Source organism: Dermacentor andersoni, chromosome 11 (assembly GCF_023375885.2).
Source record: "Dermacentor andersoni chromosome 11, qqDerAnde1_hic_scaffold, whole genome shotgun sequence".
NCBI classification, from domain to species: Eukaryota; Metazoa; Arthropoda; class Arachnida; order Ixodida; family Ixodidae; genus Dermacentor; species Dermacentor andersoni.
In genome coordinates, this window is record NC_092824.1 from 67,680,844 (window position 1) to 67,704,866 (window position 24,023).

At 46.4% G+C, this 24,023-nt stretch overlaps 2 protein-coding genes across 5 annotated transcripts in view; both read left to right on the forward strand.

Annotated features, from left to right (window-relative positions):
• The window catches only part of LOC126517700 (uncharacterized), a 272,083-nt gene that overhangs the window by 209,641 nt on the left and 38,419 nt on the right, over window positions 1-24,023 (forward strand). The window contains exon 1 of one of the 4 annotated variants that reach the window (XM_072285473.1): window positions 21,075-21,292. The exons of 2 other annotated variants lie outside the window; for them this stretch is intronic. In XM_072285473.1, the coding sequence (XP_072141574.1) occupies window positions 21,189-21,292 (104 nt within the window). In that variant the 5' untranslated portion in view covers window positions 21,075-21,188. Of the gene's footprint in view, window positions 1-21,074; window positions 21,293-24,023 lie in introns of those variants that run through there. One more of the 4 variants, XM_055064513.2, reaches the window with a different exon arrangement.
• Window positions 1,687-15,382, forward strand: LOC126518241 (uncharacterized). The gene is made up of 3 exons (XM_055064516.2): window positions 1,687-1,908; window positions 6,001-6,144; window positions 14,292-15,382. Exons 1-3 carry the CDS (start codon window positions 1,805-1,807, stop codon window positions 14,608-14,610), a joined length of 567 nt encoding a protein of 188 aa, XP_054920491.2. The 5' UTR covers window positions 1,687-1,804; the 3' UTR covers window positions 14,611-15,382.

Consider the following 24,023-nt stretch of genomic DNA (forward strand, 5'->3'; position numbering starts at 1 on the left):
GACCCGTGATCGTCTGCTATTCTCGTACGCTTTCACTCGCACATACAGCGTAGGGGGCGCGGAGACGCTATTATCTCTCTTGGACTCGGGATCTCTCGGTGACAGCGACACCGACGGCAGAAATGGCCTTGGAGTGTCCATATCATTGCTATTGCAATAAAAGGCGTTTCAGTCCCACTACGGGAGCCTCGTTCACAATGAAGGGAATGATGCGAATTTTGGTTATGTACGCCTCATATGTTGACGTATGCATCGGGTGCATATCGTGGGCAGATTGCCTGGGTTCGGACTGAGCGTCTATGACGTAGTCTGGATATGAATGGATTCAGGTAAAGGCCTGCCGTCTTGTTCTTTTCTTTTGAAATTATTGTCGCTCTGTCCTAGTCGATGCCATGGCGCGTACACACTCAGTGTTCAACCAACACGTTTGCTGCCATATGCTTGATCCTGCATCATAGTTGTGCTGTCCCATTCTTTTTCGAAATTGCCCGTTTCGCCTATGTACAAGTGTTCGCAACCATCGCAAGAAATCCTTTACAAAGCACCCGGGAACTTCTCTTACGCGAGTTTGTATTTGACCGTTAACAATCGCGTGTCGGAGCTTGCGCGTAGTACAATTGAGCAGGGTAAATGTTAGCAGCTGACGTATTGCGAGTAAACGCACTACGTCTACGTGCTATATATTTCGGCTCACAAGCATCTATATAGGGTGCCGAACTGCTAATGTAGAAGTTGATTAGAGTGAACAGATGCTATGACATAAATTATTTTCGTAGTGTCAGCCACTCGGTGTGTGCCTGTTCATGGCAAATCCTCCAGAATGGCCATCTGCTATTGGGACACAAGAGGTGCAGATAACTTAAACGTGAAATTGCACGCGTCGTACATTTAGGTGCATACACGTGTCATCACCATTCTCTCGACATGTATTATACGTCACCTTGGTCATAGTGACATCACTGCGAGATCTCGCACTCGGCATCGGCCTGACTTGGATTTTGTATTTCGGCATAGCTTTTGAGCGGCGTGGTGCATAAACAAAGAAATTGCTAGAGAATAATGGGGTAACATTTATGGCGGACAAGCATAAATATTACCTGCCGTGGTTGCCCAGTGGCTATGGTGTTTGGCTACTGAGCACGAGATCGCGATATTGAATCCCGGCCACGGCGGCCGCTGTTCGTTGGGGCCGAAGTGCTAAAACACCCGTGTAGTTAGATTTAGGTAGATATTAAAGAACCTCAGTTGGTCGAAATTTTCTGAGTCCTCCACTACAGCGTGCCTCATAATCGAAACGCGGTTTTGAAGTGTGATACCCCATATTTATTAAAGTATATGTATTTTATAAACGACACGTTGCATAAGACGAATGAAAGCAAAAATGAACGGATAGCGGTTAGTTTCAGCTTTATTAACCGCATTCGTTGTGCTTCGTTTCACATTAATTCGAACATGTGCGTTGAATTTGTAGACTTACTGTGGGACAAAAAGTACAGCTGGCCCCGAAGGACTCTTATTGTTTCATCATTTGCGTACGGTTTTGTTAAATGTGACAAGCCTCCACTGCAGGCTACGCTCGAGCACTATGAAATGTGGGTGTACAGGTCGTGACATAGACATGACGGGATCTGCGATCACGTGCAAAACTGCGCTTTATCTACTTCTGATAAAGCAAGAGACTTCCGGCACAAGGTGCAGGAATTCGCCGTGGCACGCCCTCCAAGATTGTGCGAAATTTGACTGCGGCTGCACTATCCTGTCCTAGAAAGTCACCGGCTGCACGGTCCGTACGGGACGAGCGACTATGGCTGGGAAAGAAACAGCTCGACCCTACTTTACGATGTCGGGCGGCAGCTGCGACGTCGGCCAGGGTACAAGCAGTGAAGCCTCTGATCTGGACAATAGCAGGTGAGCTTCCGTTGAACATTTACTTTGAATAATGTCAAACCTAGACATGCCGTCACATGCTGATTGTCAAATATTTAGGCTCTTTTACGATGAACATTTCTAGGTGAGCTCTGAAGGGCTTTGCTCACCGTGGCTGCTGCTGCTGTCTTTGTGAATAGGGGAGACACAATAGGTATTTTCAATATGAAATTGGCTTGCACGTAGCCCCAGCACATGCGCCGGTATACCTGCACTAGCGCTTAAAAAATTATTCCGTGAACAAACACGCCCCACCTAATATACTCTGCGGTTTAAACGCAGGCTCTACAGTGTCTTATCCTTTTATGAAGGTAAACTTTCTACGCCTTAGGGTTTGATGCTCTTACCCGGTCGACTTATTGCACAGTATCGGAGCCCAATCCTGCATGCACGGCAAAACTAAAGCTAAGTGAAATTCTGGCGGTTCAAGTGCCAAAACCACAATGTGATTATCAGGCCGGTCGTGTAGTGGGGGACTCCAGTTGAATTTTGACCTCCAGGAAGTTCTTAACGTGTGCCCCACGGAAGACAGGTTTTATCAGGTCGGCATCGAAATACAGCCGCAGCAGCCGGTATTCGATCACACTAACTCTGGCTTTGCAACGCAGCACCAAATTCACTAGGCCGCTACAGGGAGCGATATTAACTTCGTCTGTTAGTGGAAAAGGCGTTCTGGAAATATGGCCAATCTCGGTTCCAAAGTAATCTACGTGTCTTGTGCTTGGGGAGTCCGTGTCTTGCTGATATTGTCAAGCGGGCACACAAACGCTATGCTGTAAAAAGCTTTGTTGAAGATGAAGTTTTAGTGCCGCGTCGTGAAAGCTTAGCTTGATATGTGCTAGAGAAAGCTCGCTGGTGATGTGTGCATTTTTGTTTAATTAGAAAAAGGCGCAACCCGCTGCGGTTGCTCAGTGGCTATGGTGTTGGGCTGCTGAGCACGAGTTCGTGGAATTAAATCCCGGCCACGGCGGCCGCACTTCGATGGGGGCGAAATGCCAAAACACCCGTGTACTTAGATTTAAGTGCACGTTGAAAAACCCCAGGCAGTCAAAATTTCCGGAGTCCTCCACTACGGCGTGCCTCATAATCAGAAAGTGGCCTTTGTATTAAGGCGCACTAGTTATTTGCCACCCAATAAGTGCGCGCCTACGGTGGCCGACAAAACATTCGCGTTCATAAATCCATTTGCTTATGCTCTTCCGGGTGCGACGTTAGATAAGACACTTTCTGGATTGGCAAAATGGCTGTCAGTTCCAGATTATTTGAATATAAGAAGCAGCAAGACGCCCTTTATAAAATGTGATTACACATCACACATCGCAGTGCATTCGAGGTATGCACCGCCAAACTTGCGGTAAAAACGCACTGTTGTTCCGTTTAATTTTCTTAGGAAGATTGTTGTTATTCATTGAAGCACAAACGTCACTAGGACGAAAAGCCATTTCATCGCCAATTTCGCAAATCAATATCTCGGATCTGGTGCCATCCTGAAAATTATTTCGTAGAGGATACGCCTTGATAACCCACTGGACACAATTCATGCCTTGCAATGTGTGCCGTCAAGTTTAATATTAAAAGATATTCCGAACGTTTTGTTAATAAGCAATATATACTTTTTGATTGCTCGTGCAAGTGACGTTTCCGTCTGGGATAACCCAGCTCATTTACTAAAGCTATGCAATGTGACATGTGATTTTTTTAAAAAGAATTGTGGGATTAAAAAAATTTCGCTGTTCCGCCCCAAATGCATAGAGGCGATTGCGATAGCAAATTATTAGATATCTTTACGAAGTAAGGATAGTAGTTTTATCAGCCGTATAAACTTCTAAACGTCGACCTGCAAATAATTACAGAATATGTAAGCGCGACTCAACGAGGACGTAGAAACACACACAGAGACAGCGCAGTCTTTGTGTTGTGTCTGCTGCTTCTTTGTACGTCTTTGTTCAGTCGCGCTTGCACATTCCATCATGGATTCAAACCAACTAGCCCATCAATGTATTTTAAACAAATTAACCAGCACAGTGTATACATGCACACAACTCTCTCGATGAGCGCAGAAATTTGCTGTGAAGATTCTGGAGTGAGGAGTCCCAGCAGCCGCAAGTGAATTGACTTTCATGCAGGTCTCGCTTCAGCGCGAATGTGACGTCGAAAGCACAGCGCATACGAAGCTACTGACACAATCCGCCCCCTCCAAACTTCGCAGATCGCTTTGAAAATGAGGCCCGCGCGGGCACGTACTTCAGCCACATAGCAGACCGCTTTCAAGACGCATGAGCGCAGGCAACGCGTCCTTACGGGGTCTGTCAAGGGCGTCAACTACGGCGTCTGCGATGCGTATGCTCAACGTCGTAGTAGAGTCCGAGGTAACCACTCTGTAGGAGGGGGGGGGGGAGGACATCGAGGCACCGTAGCTGGCGCCGGATAACAACGCCCCTCCTCCCTCGCCTCAACTTCGGCCTCACGCGCCAGAGGAGAAGACACGCATCCGGGCTGCGTTCCTCGCTCGCGCACGCGAGATGGAACCGCTTTTGCCGGCTTCCCTTCACACGTTTTCACTCATACGGACCCTCACGGCGACGGCGACGCCGACAGCATAAGTGTGCCTGGAGTGTCCATTTGATTGCTATCGCAATAAAAGATGTTTCGGCCTCAGTTTGGGAGCCCCTTTCCTACTGAAGGAAGTTGAAGGTCGGTTATATACCGCTCATGTTGTGGCGTAAGTACACGGTGTATATCGGGGGCAGATTTCCTGAGCGGCGATTTAGCGTCTGTGCAGTCGCCTTGTTATGAAGCGATTCCAGGTAAAGCCTTGCCGTCGTGTTCTTTTCCTTTCAAATTATTTTCGCGCGGTCCCAGTCGATGTCATGGCGCCTGGACACGGCGTTACACGTGACTTGTTTATTGCCATATGCTTGATGCTGACATCATAGTTGTGCTGTTATATTCTTGTTCAAAATTGCCCGTTTCACCTATGTGCACGTGTTCACAAGCAGCGCAAGGAATCCTGTACAACACACCTGGGAAATTCTTCTTCGCGAGCTTGTGTTTCCCGTTAACCATTGTTTTCCGAGCTTGCCTGTAGTGCAATTGAACAGTGCAAACGTAAGTAGCAGACGTAGTGCGACTTAACGCACCTCCCTCTGTATATCCACTCAAACTAGCGTATATTTCGGCTCACAAGCATCTATATAGGGCACCAATCTGTTAATGTAGAAGTGGATTAGAGTGAACAGATGCTATGACAAACATTATTTTCGTAGGTTTAGCCACTCGGTGTTTCGCTGTTCATGTCAAATCTTGCAGAATGGCCATTTGCTACGGGACACAAGATGTGCAGATTACTTGAGGGTTCAATGATACGCGTCGTACTTTTTGGCGCATACACGTGTCATAACCGTTCTCCTCTCGACAAGATTTTACATTACCTTCGTCATCGTGAACTCACTGCGACGCCTCGCACTCGGCATCGGCCTGATTCGGAGTTTGTATTTCGTCATAGCTTCTGAGCGGTGCCGTGCACAGAGTTGCTAGGGAATAATGCGGTAATCTTCGTGGCGGATATTCCATAAATATTGCATAAATAGCATGTTGCAAAGGACGAAAGAAACAAAAGTGTGCACATCGCGATCAGTTATAGAGCATTTATTAACCGCTTTCATAATGCTTCGCTTCACTTTATTTGAACATGCGCGTTAGATTTCCATATTTGTTATGTGATAAAAGGTACACCTTGCACATGAGATATTATAGCCTTTCATCAGTAGTTTGTGGTTCTCTTGAAACTGACAAGCCTCCACTGTATGCTACGCTGGAGCACTATGAAATATGGGTATACAGGTCATGATGAAAATTTGGCGGGATCAGCGAACACATGACAAACTGCGTTTTATCGATTCTGGTGAAGCAAGAGACTTGTATAGTTCGGCACACAAGCTAGAATGAACACGCATGCGCAGTGCCATGTCTCCATATTAAGAGCTAGTTTGGGCAGAGGGTGCAGGAATACACCATAACACCCTCTCCTAGATTGCGTGACATTTGACCACGCCTGCCACTATCCCGCTCTAGGAAGTCACCGCCTCCACGGTCCGTACGGGACGAGGTGACTGCGGCCCGGAAAGAAACACCTCGACCCTACTTTACGATGTGGAGCGGCCACTACAACTTGGCCCAGGGTACAAGCAGTGCAGCCTCTGATCTGGACGAACGCAGGTGACCTTCTATTCAACATATATTTTGAACCATGTCAAACCCAGACACGCCGTTACGTGCAGATTGTCAAATATTCAGGCTTTCTTCCGGTGAACAATTCTGGGCGAGCTCCTATGTGCTTTGCTCACTGTGGGTGCTGGTGCTGTCTTGGCGAATACGGTTCACATGAGACATTTGCAATTGGTAAGTGGATTGCACGTTCACAAAGCACATGGGCCGATATACCGCCTCTAGCGCCCACGAAATTACTCAGTCAACAACCCGCACTACGTAATACGGATAAAACGCAGACTCTACATTGTTATTCCTTTAACAAAACGAAGCTTTCTTCGCCTTCGGGTCTCATGCACTTTCCTAATCAATTTATTGCAAAGTATTGTGGGCCAGTCCTGCAGGTAGGGCAATACTAAACCTATACTTAAGGTAAACTCTGGGGGTTTACATGCCAAAACCACCAAGTGTATATCAGACACCTCGTACTGGGAGACTCCGGATCCCTTTTGACCAACAGGGGTTCTTAAGGTGCACCCCACGGAAGACGGGCTTATCAGGCCTCCATCTAAATGCGGCCGCCGCAGCCGGTATTTGTTCACGTTACCTCTGGCTTGGCAGCGCAACACCAAATCCACGAAGGTGCCATGGCGAGCAACATTAACTTTGACGGATCGTGGAAAAGGCGTGCTGTAATGTTGGCCAGTTTCGGTTACAATGTAATCCATGTGTCGTGTAGTTGGGGTGTCCGAGTCCTGCTGATTTTGTCAAGAAGATGCATACTTGTTGTGCTGCTAAAATCTTGCAGAAGATGTCCTATAGCCCGGCCGTGAAAGCTTATCTTCAGGTAGGCTCTGCATATAGGCTTGAGAAAGCTAGCTGGTGTTCTATGCATTTTTCCTTGAATATAGAAAAGGCCCAGTCCTTGTTTTCCACCTCGTACATGCGCATCTACGCGGGCCGACAAAATGTTCGCTATCATAAGCGTCAATTGGCTCACGCTCTTCTGTGTGCGACGTCAGATAAAAACTTATCTGTATTGGTAAAATGGCTATCAGTTCCAGCTGATTTGATAACATCAAGCGGCAAGATGGCTGTTCTAATATGGTGATCACCCATCACACATAGCACTGCATTCGAGGTATGCATCGTCAAACTTGCGGTAAAAGCGTTCTCTTGTTCAGTTTACATTTTCAAAGAAAATTGTGTTTAGTCACAGAAGCACAAACGCAACTGGGAAGAAAATGTATTTCGTTGCCAATTTTGAAAATCAATATCTTGGATCTGCTGACATTGTGAAAGTTCGTTCGAAGTGTACACGGCTTGACAACTCACCGGATAGAATTAATGTTCTGCAATATGTGCCGTCAAATAATAAATAAAATTTATTTATTGCTTTTCTTAACTCATATATATTTTGATTTCTCTTGGAAGTGATGTTTTCCTCGAGGAGTAACCGAGCTTTATGAATAAAGCTGTGCTATGTGACATAGCATATATTTTTTTAATTATTCTATTTAAACTCTTATTCTGTAATATTTATTTTTATTACTTATTTATCAAAGTTATTTCATTTAAACTTAATTTCTTCACCCGGTATCCAAGGTTGAAATGGGTGTTATAATTCACAGCCCTAAATGTAATGTTTCGTGTGGTTTCGATGACGTTAACGCAGCCCCATTTAAAGCGCTCTCAGATTTGCTATTCGACGTAGTTTGCTACCTAATGAATACTATTTTGTTGACAAGAATATTTCCGGATAAAGTGAAAGTTGCTAGGGCTCTGCGTAAATGTGGTCTTCTTGTCTGTATTTCAAACTACAGACCAATATCTGTGCTGCTGCTATTTCCCAAAACAGCAGAGAACGTTATGAATTCTGGAATTTCTCAGCATTTCTGTAAGCAAAACCTTTGATCCGAATATCAGTACGGTTTCAGCAAGGAAAATTGACTGCGACAGCATTTTTAAACATCGGAGAAAGAATTGTAACTAATATAGGGAATCAACTCTGTACAATAGGTATTTTCTTAGATTTTCACAAAGCCTTCGATTCTATTAAAATACCATACTGTTGGCAAGGTTACCGTAATATGGAATAAGAGGACTTTCGCTTAAGTTACTGCATAGTTACCTGACTAACCGTACTCAGTTCGTTGTTATGAATAATGTACAGTCGGATGCTGAATTAAAAAATAATGAAGTTCCACAACGATCTGTATTGGGACGAACAATATTCTTGCTATATCTAAAAGATATTGTCAACATTACCCTGACCGCTGATGTCGTTCTCTGCGCAGGTGATACAATGGTTTTAATAATACACAACCTAATCACCTTTCCTCTCTAGAAGGAGGGTTGAAATCCGGGCCAGCTGGTACATACTTGAAGGTACATACATACAAGTACATAGATTATTTTGGTAAATATTTTATATAATACTTGGCAGTAAGCTAATGGGCCTATAATTTTTTTAGTTCTTTAACGTCGCCCTTTTTGTGGATTAGTATAATCTTTGCATTCTTCTAGTTTTCTGGCCATGCAGTCGATAGGCGCTTCGAATAGAGAGCCCCCAGTTTTCCTAGCATTATGTATCCTCCATCTTTGATTAAATCGACTGTTATTCCATCCTCTCCTGCCGCTTTTCCCCGTTTCATGCCTTGCAAGGCCTTTCTGACCTCATCTATGTTATAGGAGGAGTTTCCGTATACTGTTCAATATTGTGTCGAATACTGCTCCTGAGTCCTATGGGTACTGTAAAGGTCAGTATAAAGTTCTTCGGCTGCTTTTATTATACCTTCCAAATTGCGGATATTACCCTGCTTATCTTTCAGTGCATATATCTTGGCATGTCCTTTGCCAACTTTCCGTCTTATTTCAGGCTGCGTCCATTTTTAACGGTTTCTCACGTTATAATTACTAATATCACTTATTTTCGCTTTGTTGAACAGTTATGACAGCTTATCTCTTCAGTTGGACACTTTCATTCTTTGTCGTTTCTTTATTAGGTCCTTTGTTACTTTTGAGAGCTTGCCTACTGGTTGCCTTGGTGCCTTGCCTCCCACTTCAGTTGCTGCCTATGGAGCCGGCCTCGTTACGGTTTCATTCATTACCTTTATGTCATCATCATCATCATCTCTCTGTTCTAAGGCTCATATTTGTTTGCAAGTCCCAGCCTAAATTTCTCTGCTTTTACACTTACTGCTTCTAAGTTGACCTGTTTTTCTTTGCCAATTTTACTCTTTTTCTTTTCAAATTGAGGTGAATGCTGGCCCTCACTAACCTATGATCTCTACACTTTACCCTACCTATTACTTCTACATCCTGCACTATGCTGGGATCGGCAGAAAGAATGAAATCAATTTCATTTCTTGTTTCACCATTAGGGCTTTTCCAGGTCCATTTTCTGTTGCTACGTTTCCTGAAAAATGTGTTGGTTATTCTCAGCTTATTCCTTTTGTGCGAATTCTACCAGTTTCTCTCCTCTAGTGTTTCTAGAATCGACATCGTTGTTGCCAATTACCTGTTCACTCGCCTGCTTTTTCCCAACTTTTGAAGTCCCTATTACTACTTTATACCGCGTTTACACTTTTCTCATCGCTAATTAAACATCTGTATAAAACTGTTATACTTCCTCATCGTCATGACTAGACGTTGGAGCATAGGTTGGTACTACCTTTAGTATATACCTCTTATTGAGTTTGATTACGACTACTGCTACCCTCTCGTTAATGCTGTAGAATTCCTGAATGTGGCCCGCTATTTCCTTATGGATCTAGAATCCTATCCTGTACTGCTTCTTATCAGGCAGACCTCTATAGCAGATGACAATGGCCATTATTCAGCCACGTGTAATCCTCACCAGTTATAATTTCACTAAGGCCGATATTATTCCAAACCATGTCTGATAGTTCTTCGAAGAGCTCTGCTAAGCTAGCCTCACCCGAGACGGTTTGGGTGTTAAAAGTTGCGAGGGTCAGTTTCCATCTGCGGCCTGTCCGGACCCAGACATTCTTAGCACCCACTCCTGCGTTGCAAGTCTGACCGCCGCCTTGGTCAGGTGCTCCGCAGCCCCTGGGGACTGAGAGCCATTGGTTCATTGAGGAGATCATTAGGGAGGTTGTGGCTGAATACTGCTCCAGGGAGGCCATTTCCTGTTCTGGTGAGGGAGTGTCTTTGTTCAAGCTTAGTGGGCCTTCCTAATTTGGTTTTACCTGGATTAGTATAGCGCCACTCGCTCTCGGCATCTTTCGCCGGTGTCAGGCGCCACTTCAAGGCTGTAAGCCAGAATGAGATGATCGAAGTCAGAGCTAGATACGGTATGCAATTATTAAAATGGCAAATTCCGAACATTCTGAATTGTTATTCATGGTTTTCTAGATACAAAAAGATTCTGAAATGTATTTCCTCCAACAGTTGTAATTTTGAAGTACATTTGTTTTGTTCTGTTCAATCCAATTGTAGTCCATTGGTCGTAATAGTTATGTGTCATGTTGATGAGGAATGTGTTGACGACTAATTCTGTCATTCTTCCTTATTTGTGTTTCTTCGTATCGTATTTGATACTCTGTACGTGCATTTTAATTTCTGCGTGTTTCATATTTTGCAATGTGGTTTGAAGCATGTTGAACTCCTGTTGTCTACTGCGCGTGCTGTCTGGTGTCAAAGGTCAAGTCAGGTGGCTTTTAGTGCCGCCTTTTGCCTTGGCACCAAGGCAAACCGGTATTGAGCGTTGGTTTGTCAATAAACAAACGAACAAAAAAAGATGAGCCTTATATCACAGGCTTAGAAATCTTTAGAACCACAGTTTGTGACTGTTGCACATTTTACCGGTGTTCCTCTGAGCGTGCGGCAAAAGTGTTCCGGATAATTTCTAGAATAGCTTGCGCTGTCAGTGACGTCGCAGCGGGCGAAAGGTTTCCGCCTGTATATATAAACAAAGCATGTTTGTCTTTCTAAGCTTCGCTAGCAGAATGGCCGTAAATAATTATTGAGCACCGAAGTCAAAGGTAAAGTCATAGGCTGTGGCTTGTTCGATTGCTGCAGAATGCTCATAAGCGCAGCTTCGGCACATCTGCTGTCCCATGTTACGTTACTGGTTGAGCTACATTATTGAAAGAAAGAAAGGCTTAATTTATGATTTCATCACGAATGTATGATGCCCGTCGATGGTATTTGCCTGGAGGGGTACTGACACGACATTTTTAGTGTGTATTTGTTGCGGTGAATGAAAATGCTCGACCTCTAAATTCTTATAAAAATGGTGACAAGGCTATTTTTAAGAGGTCAGACAAGACACTTTGAAAGGTTTCATGTTCTAGGCCCTTCAAAGCAAGAAAATGAATTTTCGAAAGGAACTTGTCCGTATCTCGTTAAAGGTCTAGACGTGTGCGGCGCTGTTCTTCTAGACGCTTTCCTTGAAAACGACTTATTGAGCCTGATATGTACAGGGGTGTGGAAATTTCGGAAACGCAGATGTTTGTTCCTCTTGGCTCACGCGTTCCGCCAGTTATTCGAGGGCGGGGATGGAATACCTTCTGCGGCGGCCACTTTTTTACGTTCGGCGTAATGGAAAAGCGCCCGTCCGCTTTGTAGAGGGTCAAGAACTCCAGGTCGTCAAAATTAATCCGGAATCCCCAACTATGGCGTGGCCCATAATCATATCGTCGTTTCGTTTCGTAAACACCACAGAATTTGAATAAACGCAGACGCGAGAAGACGCAAACAACTCACGTTTCATGCGCACGTCGTTTCTTGCTCATCAGGAGCAAAATTTCGGTTTCCTAGCAAAACCGTGACAGACAGTATCTCGTGCGGCAGGATTTAGAAGGGTTTTCCTTCTGATTTTAGGCTGAAGAGCTATCCCGCAACCAGTTGCTAGAACTTTCACTGTCAGTAGCAGCATAACTGCTCTGATTAAACCGATTATTTAATGTTTTACCGAATTAGCTAAACAAAAGGAACATATAACCTGCTTCCCGACATTTGCATTGCCGGTACATCTGTTTCTCAAAAATTGTACTGATCTTGAGCACGCTATATGCCTAGCAGTTTTCGCCAGAAGTCCAAAAAACACAGCGTATGCATTTCCTGCGTGTTGTCTTTAGTGGCCGCTGTTTGGCGGGGAGAGCGCAAGGCTGAGGTATTGATGGAAAAGCAAAGTTGTAAAGCTGGCTTGACGCATACTGCCACATCGCAGGTATAAAAAGCTAATAGCACTGTAGTGAAACGCACACTCTATATCGCTAGTTTATGCCTTTACCGGGCAGTGCTTCCCACTGCAGTAACCACCACCTAAGGATGTGGCTCATCCCGCGAGCCGCCCCATCATGCATGGGGTCTTTCTCGAATGTTCTCGTTAACTGTGCGTGCGTGCGTGTGCGTGCGTGCGTGCGTGCGCGTGCGTGCGTGAGTGTGCGTGCGTGAGTGTGCGTGCGTGAGTGTGCGTGCGTGAGTGTGCGTGCGCGTGCGTGCGTGCGCGTGCGTGCGTGCGCGTGCGTGAGTGCGCATGCGTGAGTGCGCATGCGTGAGTGCGCGTGCGTGAGTGTGCGTGAGTGAGTGTGCGTGAGTGAGTGCGCGTGAGTGCGCGTGAGTGCGCGTGAGTGCGCGTGAGTGCGCGTGAGTGTGCGTGCGTGCGCGTGCGCGCGCGTGCGCGTGCGCGTGCGTGCGCGTGCGCGTGCGCGTGCGTGAGTGAGCGTGCGTGCGTGCGTGCGTGTGAGTGAGTGAGTGAGTGAGCGTGCGTGCGAGTGAGTGAGTGAGTGAGCGTGCGTGCGTGCGTGCGTGCGTGCGTGCGTGCGTGCGAGTGAGTGAGTGAGTGAGTGAGTGAGTGAGTGAGTGAGTGAGTGAGTGAGCGTGCGAGTGAGTGAGCGTGCGAGTGAGTGAGTGAGCGAGTGAGCGTGCGAGTGAGTGAGTGAGCGTGCGAGTGAGTGAGTGAGCGTGCGAGTGAGTGAGTGAGTGAGTGAGTGAGCGTGCGAGTGAGTGAGTGAGTGAGCGTGCGAGTGAGTGAGTGAGTGAGCGTGCGAGTGAGTGAGTGAGTGAGCGTGCGAGTGAGTGAGTGAGTGAGCGTGCGAGTGAGTGAGTGAGTGAGCGTGCGAGTGTGCGAGTGAGTTAGCGTGCGAGTGTGCGAGTGAGTGAGTGTGCGTGCGTGCGTGCGTGCGTGAGTGAGTGAGTGTGCGAGTGAGTGTGCGTGCGTGAGTGTGCGAGTGAGTGTGCGTGAGTGAGTGTGCGAGTGAGTGTGCGTGCGTGCGTGCGTGCGTGAGTGAGTGTGCGAGTGAGTGTGCGTGCGTGCGTGCGTGCGTGAGTGAGTGAGTGTGCGTGCGTGCGTGCGTGCGTGCGTGAGTGAGTGAGTGTGCGTGCGTGCGTGAGTGAGTGTGCGTGCGTGCGTGCGTGCGTGCGTGCGTGAGTGAGTGAGTGTGCGTGCGCGTGCGTGAGTGTGCGTGCGTGTGCATGCGTGAGTGAGTGCGTGCACGTGTGCGCGCGTGCGCATGTGTGTAATATATATATATATATATATATATATATATATATATATATATATATATATATATATATATAATGGTGTTGTACATTCTGGAAGGCACGCGAGCAAGATGGATTTCGGTGGACCCTCCAAGACTCATGGGCCTGTATAAGCAGCCAACGCGCCTGACTACTCCACCAGATTTCGCGGATCCATGCAAGTGCACATCCCTTAACTTGTTACTGTGGACATAAGTACACCCCATAAGGAGTCAGTTTTGTGACTCCCCGATGTGGCCACCGGCCTCTCTCATCCCCGTCAAGGCAACAGACTACAATAAGGTAAATTTCGGGGCTTTGCCATTTCTGCCGTGGTCCAGCAAACACAATGAAACATCATACCAATGGGATTCTCTCGCCTCGTTGTTTTTTAGCATCGTGCAACACGGCTCGATGCCGCCGAAGGAGAACGCAGTTTTGGAACTTTCTTTATTCTTGAAGTTTCAGTGAACACGGCGATTGTTCTTTGGCGCCAAATCCATCATCGGAAAGCGTCGGCACTGTCAAATAAGCGTCCTTTGCAAAGGCGGTAGCACTCCATAGCAGTAGGTTTTCCTTGAATGAACTGCGCGATCCCAAGTTTGGGCTCTTTATGGCAAAGCTTAACTAATGAAGTGCCCTCCTGATCTTTTCTCTCGTAGAGTTCCCGAAGAAACCAGAGAAGCAGCGGGGCACCAGCGAGACAACCAGGCTGCCAACAGAAAGCAAGAGTGCGACGTGTGTCGGTTCACTTTCACCGACACGAAGGCCTTCGAAAAGCACGCCGCTGACCACTCGCTTGGGAAAAAGCACATTTGCTCCGAGTGTGGTAAACTGTTTCCGACGCCTTCGAAGCTCACGAGCCATTTAGCCACACACGGCGAACCATCCTTTGAGTGCGCCGTCTGCGGCAAGAAATATTATACCATAGGTGGCCGCAGGAACCACATGCTTTCATACCACGTCGGTGCACACGACTGAGAAGCCGTCGAAGCGTCTCGTTCACACCACAGCACACACCACGAAATTGGACGAGCCCGCCGGGAAGCACCGACGCACCTGACAGGGGCATCGGCATCGGTGTGGCCGGATATTCGCCCGGGAGGAGTGACCTCTCTGGATGTCACCCTGGCGCCAAGACGTGTCGTGTGCCTTCGCAGAAGAACTTGTGGTCTGTGCCTCAACTGTTATAGCTGTGCGCTAACTTTTTGACAAACAAAATTGGGCTAATCTTATTCCTTCTGACTAGGGCTGAAGAAGGCCTGCGAATAAACTTATTACTGTGGTTATCCCGAGAAATACTGTGCGTCAGCTTTCTGGTTTTCTCCTAAGAATGCACCCGTTTTCGCAATCCTCTAGCTATCGTTAAGATAATTTTGTATGTCTCCTGGATTGAACAAAATAAGGAGATTACTTTCTTCAAAAATAGAGTAGTAAGGATATATACACTAGCGTTCTTAATAGTGAAGTTGAGTAAAGTGCCGTCCTAATATTCTCGAGCCTTGCTGATAGTTATTGATAGTTTTAGTGCCCTGCAGGGTACAAACAAAACTGTTAAAGTTGGTACGCATTTTTTCAATGGAGGAAGCTCAACACACCGGAAAAACGTGATGCTCACAGCGGAAAGACAGCTGCACCAGTCGGCTTAGCTGGTGCATGTAAACATTGCTGAGGCTAATAAATGGACTTCAATGATGATGCTTTGCTCCCATTCCCTGAAAAATGCCTGCGAATAAATTTATTCCACTGGTTATCTTGAGCTCTGTGATTGGTTTCTTCTATCTCCTCATTCCACTCGGTTTTTTATCCGCCTTAACCCCTCCCCCTGTGCAGGGTAGGCAACCGGAAGTACGTCTAGTTAACCTCCCTGCCTTTCGCTGCACTGTCTTAACTCTCTCTCTTCGAAGAATGTACCCGTTCCTCGCTTTAGCAGTCGCACCAGCTTTACCTGTCGGCTTGGCTGGGGCATGTTATTAATGATGGCTCATAACTTTGCTTCGTCTATATAATGGACTTTAAGGATGATGCGGTGTTGGCATCCCCTATAAAACGGCATCGAGACAGTCACCTAGCCTGCTTGATCTGATCAGGTGTACTGTACGTGCTATAATTCCAGCGTTTCTATATCAATCTCGATAACCCTTTTTTATGATCAATGATTCTCTATCTGCCTTGTATCGCTACCTAGACCTGCAATGAATCCGGTCGTATCAAGTTTTTTTCCTGCTTTTCATACACAAATACTCTTAATTTCTCTTGCTTATCGCGATTGCTGAGCGGTTTATGTTTCCAGCCGCATTAAATTGAAGCGCTTTTGGAAGGTTTACCTTACCTCGGGGCCTCATTGGACAAATCCTTTCGGATGCCATTACGAGGTGGCGAATGGTCTCTGAAATTATGCTGCAGCATTCACATGCCTCATCTTGTTGCGAATATTTATTCCGGAATGCTTTTGTTCCTAGGCAACCAGCTCGAGCCTCAAATATAGCAAGCCCCTACCCTTTTTGTTATCCAAAAGGTTTTTCTTCCAAATTTCATTCTTCATGTTTCTGTAAATGTCCCTTGTCTTTTTTTTTCATTCTTTACAGCCAATTTGGTGTCTCTTTCTCTCTTTAGTGGCTACGGTGTTGAGCTGCTAGGCGTCAGGTTGCGGGATCATACCCCGGCCACGGCGGCCGTATTTTGATGGAGGTGAAATGCGACAACACCCGTGTACTTAGATTTATGTGCACGTTAAGGAAACGCAGGTGGTATCAATTTTCAGAGTCCCTCATTACGGCATGCCTCGTAATCATTTAGTGGTTATGGCACGTAAGAGTGCATTATTTTTTTTTTCTTTCGTTTCCGATGACTCCCGCTTGTCTATTTAGTTTTTGTTACCCGTTACTTGGTTGCCAACTTTCTCAACCTCTTTCTCTATTCAGTGTCCATGGATTTTTGAGTACAGATAGTTGTACATACTTTTGAAGTGCACTCCGCGGTTGCGCTGAGGCGAGCGCCATCTCGAGACGTTGTGATTGGTCCGCCTATTGGGTCACGAAACCGGGCGAGGTGGGCAAAGAAAACAGCTTCGCATAAAAAAAAAATGTAAAGTAGGTAATACACTCTGCAAAATCAGACAAGGAACTGGGTGTCGCAATGAAACCCCGCCCACGTTTCAAAGCACACGCTCATAGCATCGATCCATCCATCCATCCATCCATCGATACAACCACACTATACCTGCAGAGGCACGTCTGAGTATTTCTGAAAGATACCAGGTGAGAGTTCAGAATTTTTTCAACAAACACAGCTCGACCTAAGGTGACATCCTTTAGCCCTCTACACTGCTCAAAGGCAAGGGAACTGGAGGAAAAGAAAAGGTTAAATAATGATGATGAGAATAGGTACAGTAGGTTCGATTATGACAGTATATGACTTCGTGCCCATATGGCCCTTTCAGAGTCTCAAATAGAGGCTGTGTTAGTAAAAAATTCCGAAACAGCTTTGATTGCTCGTTAAATGTGACCGGGGGTGGCAGGCATTGGCGTCTACCTTGGCACCATTTAATAGCAGGTCGCTGAGTTAATATGCACAGCAGAAATAAAAAGCACGGAAGGAAATGAGGCGATCGTAGTCATCGGAAGCGCAGATATATTGGTATAATATGGGGATACAGGTTTTAAATACGAAAGGAAGATGGAGATAGAATGTTCGAAATTGTAGATGCCGATTAATGTAATAAAACCCGAATAAATAAAGCAGATTAGGTGACAATTATTCCCCAGCGTGTTTCAGAGGAAATGTTAACATCCTCACCATTTATATTGACATTGCTGGCGCCCTCTTCGCGTTCAGAGAAATATTAGTGATAGCGGTGTTCTCGTTCCCTTCTTTTCTGTCGTCCAAATTTTTTGGTCGATTTTATTTTATTTTTATATCAGATGACGCTAAACTATGGTACAGCACTCAGAAAGTTCGAGTTTTTCGAATAATTTATGTGGTACACAGTGGTCACAAAGTAAAGAATTTTTGCTTTTCGCGGCCGCTCTCATTATAAGCTAAGCATTAGCCTGACGCTTAAGTATGGCGATATATCGATTTGCCTATATATCAACCGCCTCGCGTGCAAGTGGACCGTGGTTCGAATCCCGGTGCCATGCAATTTTCCACAGGATTAAGAAAATGCACGTGTTGATAAAATCGCATAAACAGGCCTGGATTGCGGCCTAATCCGGTGACCAGAACCGGTAACGCATTCCCTCACCAGAGCAGGATTTGCCACCTTGGTGCAGTACTTGGCCACTACCTCCTATATGAATACAACAATTAAAACCCGGCGCTCAGTCCCCAGCAGCTGCGAAGCAATTGACCACGGCGGCGGTCAGACCTGAGACGCTGCAGAGGGTGCTAAGAATCCCTGGTTTTAGACAGGCTGCCATTGGAATCTGAACCTGGCAACGTTTAACGCTAGAACGTTACCTAGTGAGGAGAGTCTAGCAATCCTATTGGAAGAATTAGAGGGCAGTAAATGGGATATAATAATGCTCCGTGAAGTTAGGAGGACGAAAGAAGCATATACAGTGCTTAAATGCGGGCACGTCCTGTACTACCGGGGCTTAGCGGAGAGACGAGAACTAGGAGTCGGATTCCTGATTAATAAGGATATAGTTGGTAACATACAGGAATTCTATAGCATTAACGAGAGGGTGGCAGCTCTTATTGTCAAACTTGAGAGGTACAAATTGAAGGTCGTACAGGTCTACGCTCCTGCATCCAGTCATGATGACCAGGAAGTCGAAAGCTTCTATGAAGACGTGGAATCGGCGATGGGTAAAGTCAAAACAAAATACACTATACTGCTGGGCGACTTCAATGCCAGGGTAGGCAAGAAGCAGGCTGGAGACAAATCAGTGGGGGAATAGCAGGGGAGAGTTATTAGTAGAGTATACAGAACAGAATAATATGCGGATAATGAATACCTTCTTCCGCAAGCGGGATAGCCGAAAGTGGACGTTGAGGAGCCCCAATGGCGAGTCTAGAAATAAAATAGGCTTTATACTCTGCGTTGGCCTTGGCTTCATACACGATGTGGACGTGCTCGGCAAGGTGCGCTGCCGTGACCATATGATGGTAAGAACTTGAATTAGCCTAGACTTGAGGAGGGAAGGGAAGAAACTGGTACATAAGAAGCCGATCAAGGAGTTAGCGGTAAGAGGGAAAATAGAGCAGTTCCGGATCAAGCTACTGAGCAGGTCTCGGGCTTTCACTCAGGAAGAGGACGTTATTGTTGCAGCAATGAACGACAATCTTATGGGCATCATTAAGGAGTGTGCAATAGAAGTCAGTGGTAACTCCATTGGACAGGATGCCAGTAAGCTATCGCTGGAGACGAAAGATCTGATCAAGAAACGCCAATGTATGAAAGCCTCTAATCCTACAGCTAGAATAGGCTTGACAGAACTTTCCAAGTTAATCAACAAGCGTAAGACAGCTGACATGAGGAAGTATAACACGAATAGAATTTGAACATGCTCTCAGGAACGAAGGAAGCCTAAAAGCAGTGAAGAAGAAACTATGAGGGAGGTGGGCGCCTATGTTGCGCCCACCTCCTTCTACCTCCCCTTCCATCAGTGCCTCGCAACATTGGGCGCCTCGCGCAGACGGCAACTGCCCGCTCTACTCTCTTTTTTCGCGGGCGAAATTGACCCGTGATCGTCTGCTCCTCTCGTACGCTTTCACTCGCACATACAGCGTAGGGGGCGCGGAGACGCTATTATCTCCCTTGGACTTTCTACGGGATCTCCCGGTGACAGCGACACGGACGGCAGAAATGGGCTTGGAGTGTCCATATCATTGCTATCGCCATAAAAGGCGTTTCAGTCCTACTACAGGAGCCTCGTTCTCAATGAAGGGAATGATGCGAAATTTGGTTATGTACGCTTCATATTTTGACGTATGCATCGGGTGCATATCGTGGGCAGATTGCCCGAGTTGCGACTGAGCGTCTATGCCGTAGTTTGGATATCAATGGATTCAGGTAAAGGCTTGCCGTCTTGTGGTTTTCTATTGAAATTATTGTCGCTCTATCCCAGTCGATGCCATGGCGCGTAGACACTGAGTGTTCAACCAACACGTTTGTTACCATATGCTTGATGCTGACATCACAGTTGTGCTGTTCCATTCTTTTTCGAAATTGCCCTTTTCGCCTATGTACAAGTGTTCGCAACCATCGCAAGGAATCCTTTACGAAGCACCCGAGAACTTCTCTCACGCGAGTTTGTCTTTGACCGTTAACAATTGCGTGTCGGAGCTTGCGCGTAGTACAACTGAACAGGGTAAATGGGAGCAGCTGACGTAGTGCGACTTAACGCACTACGTCTACGCACTATATATTTCGGCTCACAAGCATCCATATAGGGTGCCGAATTGTCAATGTAGAAGTTTATTAGAGTGAAGAGATGCTATGATATACATTATTTTCGTAGTGTTAGCCACTCGGTGTGTGCCTGTTCATGGCAAATCCTCCAGAATGGTCATCTGCTATCGGGACACAAGAGGTGCAGATAACTTAAACGTGAAATTGTACGCGTCGTACTTTTAGGTGCATACACGTGTCATCACCGTTCTCTCGACATGTATTATACGTCACCTTGGTCATTGTGACATCACTGCAAGATCTCTAACTCGGCATCGGCCTGACTTGGATTTTGTATTTCGGCATAGCTTTTGAGCGGCGTGGTGCATAAACAAAGAAATTGCTAGAGAATAATGGGGTAACATTTATGGTGGACAAGCATAAATATTACCTGCCGTGGTTGCCCAGTGGCTATGGTGTTTGGCTACTGAGCACGAGATCGCGATATTGAATCCCGGCCACGGCGGCCGCTGTTCGTTGGGGCCGAAGTGCTAAAACACCCGTGTAGTTAGATTTAGGTAGATATTAAAGAACCTCAGTTGGTCGAAATTTTCTGAGTCCTCCACTACAGCGTGCCTCATAATCGAAACGCAGTTTTAGCGTCTAATACGCAATGTTTATGAAAGTATAAATATTTCATAAATGACATGTTGCATAAGACGAATGAAATAAAAAATGTACGCATCGCGGTTAGTTTGAGCTTTGTTAACCGCATTCGTAGTGCTTCGTTTCACATTAATTCGAACATGTGCGTTGAATTTGTAGGCTTACTGGGTGACAAAAAGTATAGCTGGCCCCGGAGGACTCTTTCATCATTTGCGTGCGGTTTTGGTAAACGTGACAAGCCTCCAGTGCACGCTACGCTCGAGCACTATGAAATGTGGGTGTGCAGGTCGTGACATAGACATGACGGGATCAGCGATCACGTGCAAAACTGCGCTTTATCTACTTCTGATAAAGCAAGATACTTGTATTGTTAGGCGTACAAGCCAGAAAGTACGCGCATGCGCAGTGCCATGTCGTGACACCAGGTGCTAGTTCCGGCACAAGGTGCAGGAATTCGCCGTGGCACGCCCTCCAAGACTGCGCGAAATTTGACCGCGGCTGCGCTATCCTGTCCTAGGAAGTCACCGGCTGCACGGTCCGTACGGGACGGGCGACTATGGCCGGGAAAGAAACAGCTCGACCGTACTTTACGATGTCGGGCGGCAGCTGCAATGTCGGCCAGGGTACAAGCAGTGAAGCCTCTGATCTGGACAATAGCAGGTGAGCTTCCGTTGAACATTTACTTTGAATAATGTCAAAAGTAGACGTGCCGTCATATGCTGATTTCCATATATTAGGCTCTTTTACGATGAACATTTCTTGGCTAGCTCTGATCAGCTTTGCTCAACGTGGCTGCTGCTGCTGTCTTTGTGAATACGGGACACAGAAGAGACATTTGGAATATTAAATTAACTTGTACGTTACCCCAGCACATGCGCCGGTATACCTGCTCTAGCGCCTACAAAATTATTCAGTGAACAAACATGCCCCACCTAATATCCTCTGCGGCTTAAACGGAGGCTCTACAGTGTCTTATCCTTTTAATGAAGCGATGCTTTCTAGGCCTTAAGGTTTCATGCGCTTACCCGGTCAAGTTATCGCACAGTATCGTGGCCCATCCTGCAAGTACGGCTATACTAAAGCTACGTGAAATTCTGGCGGTTCAAGTGCCAAAACCGGGATGTGATTATCAGGGAGGTCGTATAGTGGGGGACACCAGTTGAATTTTGACCACCAGGAAGTTAACGTGTGCCGCACGGAAGACGGGTTTTCTCAGGTCGGCATCGAAATACGGCCGCAGCAGTCGGTATTTGATCACACTAACCCTGGCTTTCCAACGCAGCACCAAATTCAATAGGCCGCTACGGCGAGCGATATTACCTTGGATAGCGGAAAACGTGTGCTGGAAATTTGGCCAATCTCGGTTTCAAAGAAATCTACGCGTCGTGTGGTTGGGGAGCCCGTGTCTTGCTGATTTTGTCAAGCGGGTGCACAAACGCTATGCTGCAAAAAGCTTTGCTGAAGTTGAAGTTTTACTGCCGCGTCGTGAAAGCTTAGCTTGATGTGTGCTTGAAAAAACTCGCTGGTGATGTGTGCACTTTTGTTTAATTAGAAAAAGGCGCACTAGTTATTTGCCACCCAATAAGTGCGCGCCCACGGTGGCCGACAAAACATTCGCGTTCATAAATCCATTTCCTTATGCTTTTCAAGGTGCGACGTTAGATAAGACACTTTCTGGATTGGCAAAATGGCTGTCAGTTCCAGATCATTTGATTATATGAAGCAGCAAGATGGCGTTTATAAAATGTTATTACACATCGCAGTGCATTCGAGGTATGCACCGGCAAACTTGAGGTAAAAGCGCACTGTTGTTGCGTTTACTTGAAGCACAAACGTCACTGGAACGAAAATTTATTTCATCGCCAATTTCGCGAAATCAATATCTCGGATCTGGTGCCATCCTGAAAATTCGTTCGTAGAGGAGACGCCTTGATAACCCACTGCAGACAATTCATGCCTTGCAATGTGTGCGGTCAAGTTTTATTTAAAAAAAATATTCTGAACTTTTTGTTAATAAGTAAGATATACTTTCTGATTGCTCGTGCAAGTGACGTTTCCGTCTGGGATTACACAGCTCATTTACTAAAGCGATGTAATGTGACGTATGTGATTTAAAAAAAAAAAATTCGCTGTTCCGCCCCACAGGCATAGAGGCGATTGTGATGGCAAATTAGTAGATATCTTTACGAAGTAAGGATATTAGTTTCATCAGCCGTATAAACTTTTAAACGTCGACCTGCAAACTAAATTACCAATCGCAGAATATGTAAACGTGACTCAACGAGTACGTAGAAACACACACAGAGACAGCGCTGGCTTTGTGTGTCTGCTTCTTTGTACGTCTTTGTGCAGTCGCGCTTGCACATTCCATCATGGATTCAAACCAACTAGCCGATCAGTGTATTTTAAACAATTAACCAGCACGGTGTCACGCGCGCACAGGTATACATGAACACAACTCTCTCGATGAGCGCAGAAATTTGCTGTGAAAATTCTGGAGTGAGGAGTCCCAGCAGCCGCAAGTGAATTGACTTTCATGCAGGTCTCGCTTCAGCGCGAATGAGACGTCGAAAGCACAGCGCATACGAAGCTACTGACACAATCCGCCCCCTCCAAACTTGGCAGATCGCTTTGAAAATGAGGCCCGCGCGGGCACGTACTTCAGCCACATAGCAGACCGCTTTCAAGACACATGAGCGCAGGCAACGCGTCCTTACGGCGTCCGTCAAGGCCGTCTACTACGGCGTCCGCGATGCGTATGGTCAACGCCGTAGTAGACTCCGAGGTGGTCTCCACTCTGTAGGTGGGGCGGGAGGACATCGAGGCACAGTAGCAGCCGCCGGAGGATAACGCCCCTGCTCCCTCGCCTCAACTTCTGCCTCACGCGCCAGAGGAGAGGGCACGCATCTGGGCTGCGTTCCTCGCTTGCGCACGCGAGATGGAACCGCGTTTGCCGGCTCCCCTTCACACGTTTTCACTCGTACGGATCCTCACGGCGACGCCGAAAGCATAGGCGCGTCTGGAGTGATCATATAATAGCTGTTGCAACAAAAGGCACTCGGTACATGGCAGGCTTAGAAATCTTTAGAATCATTCCACTTTTTACCGGTCTTCCTCTGAACGTGTGGTAAAAGTGTTCCCCATAATGTCTAGCATAGCTTGGTCTGTCTATGGCTACGCAGCGGTTGAAAGATTTCCACCTGTATATAAATGCAAAGCAATTTTGGCTCTTTAAGCTTTGCAAGCAGAATGCCTGTGCAGTTTTTTTGAGCACCGAAATCAGAGGTCAAGCCATAGGCTGTGGCTTTATCGATTGCTACAGTCTGCTTGAAAGCGCAGCATCCACACACCTGCTGCCCCACGTGACGTTTCTGCTTTGGCTGTATTCATG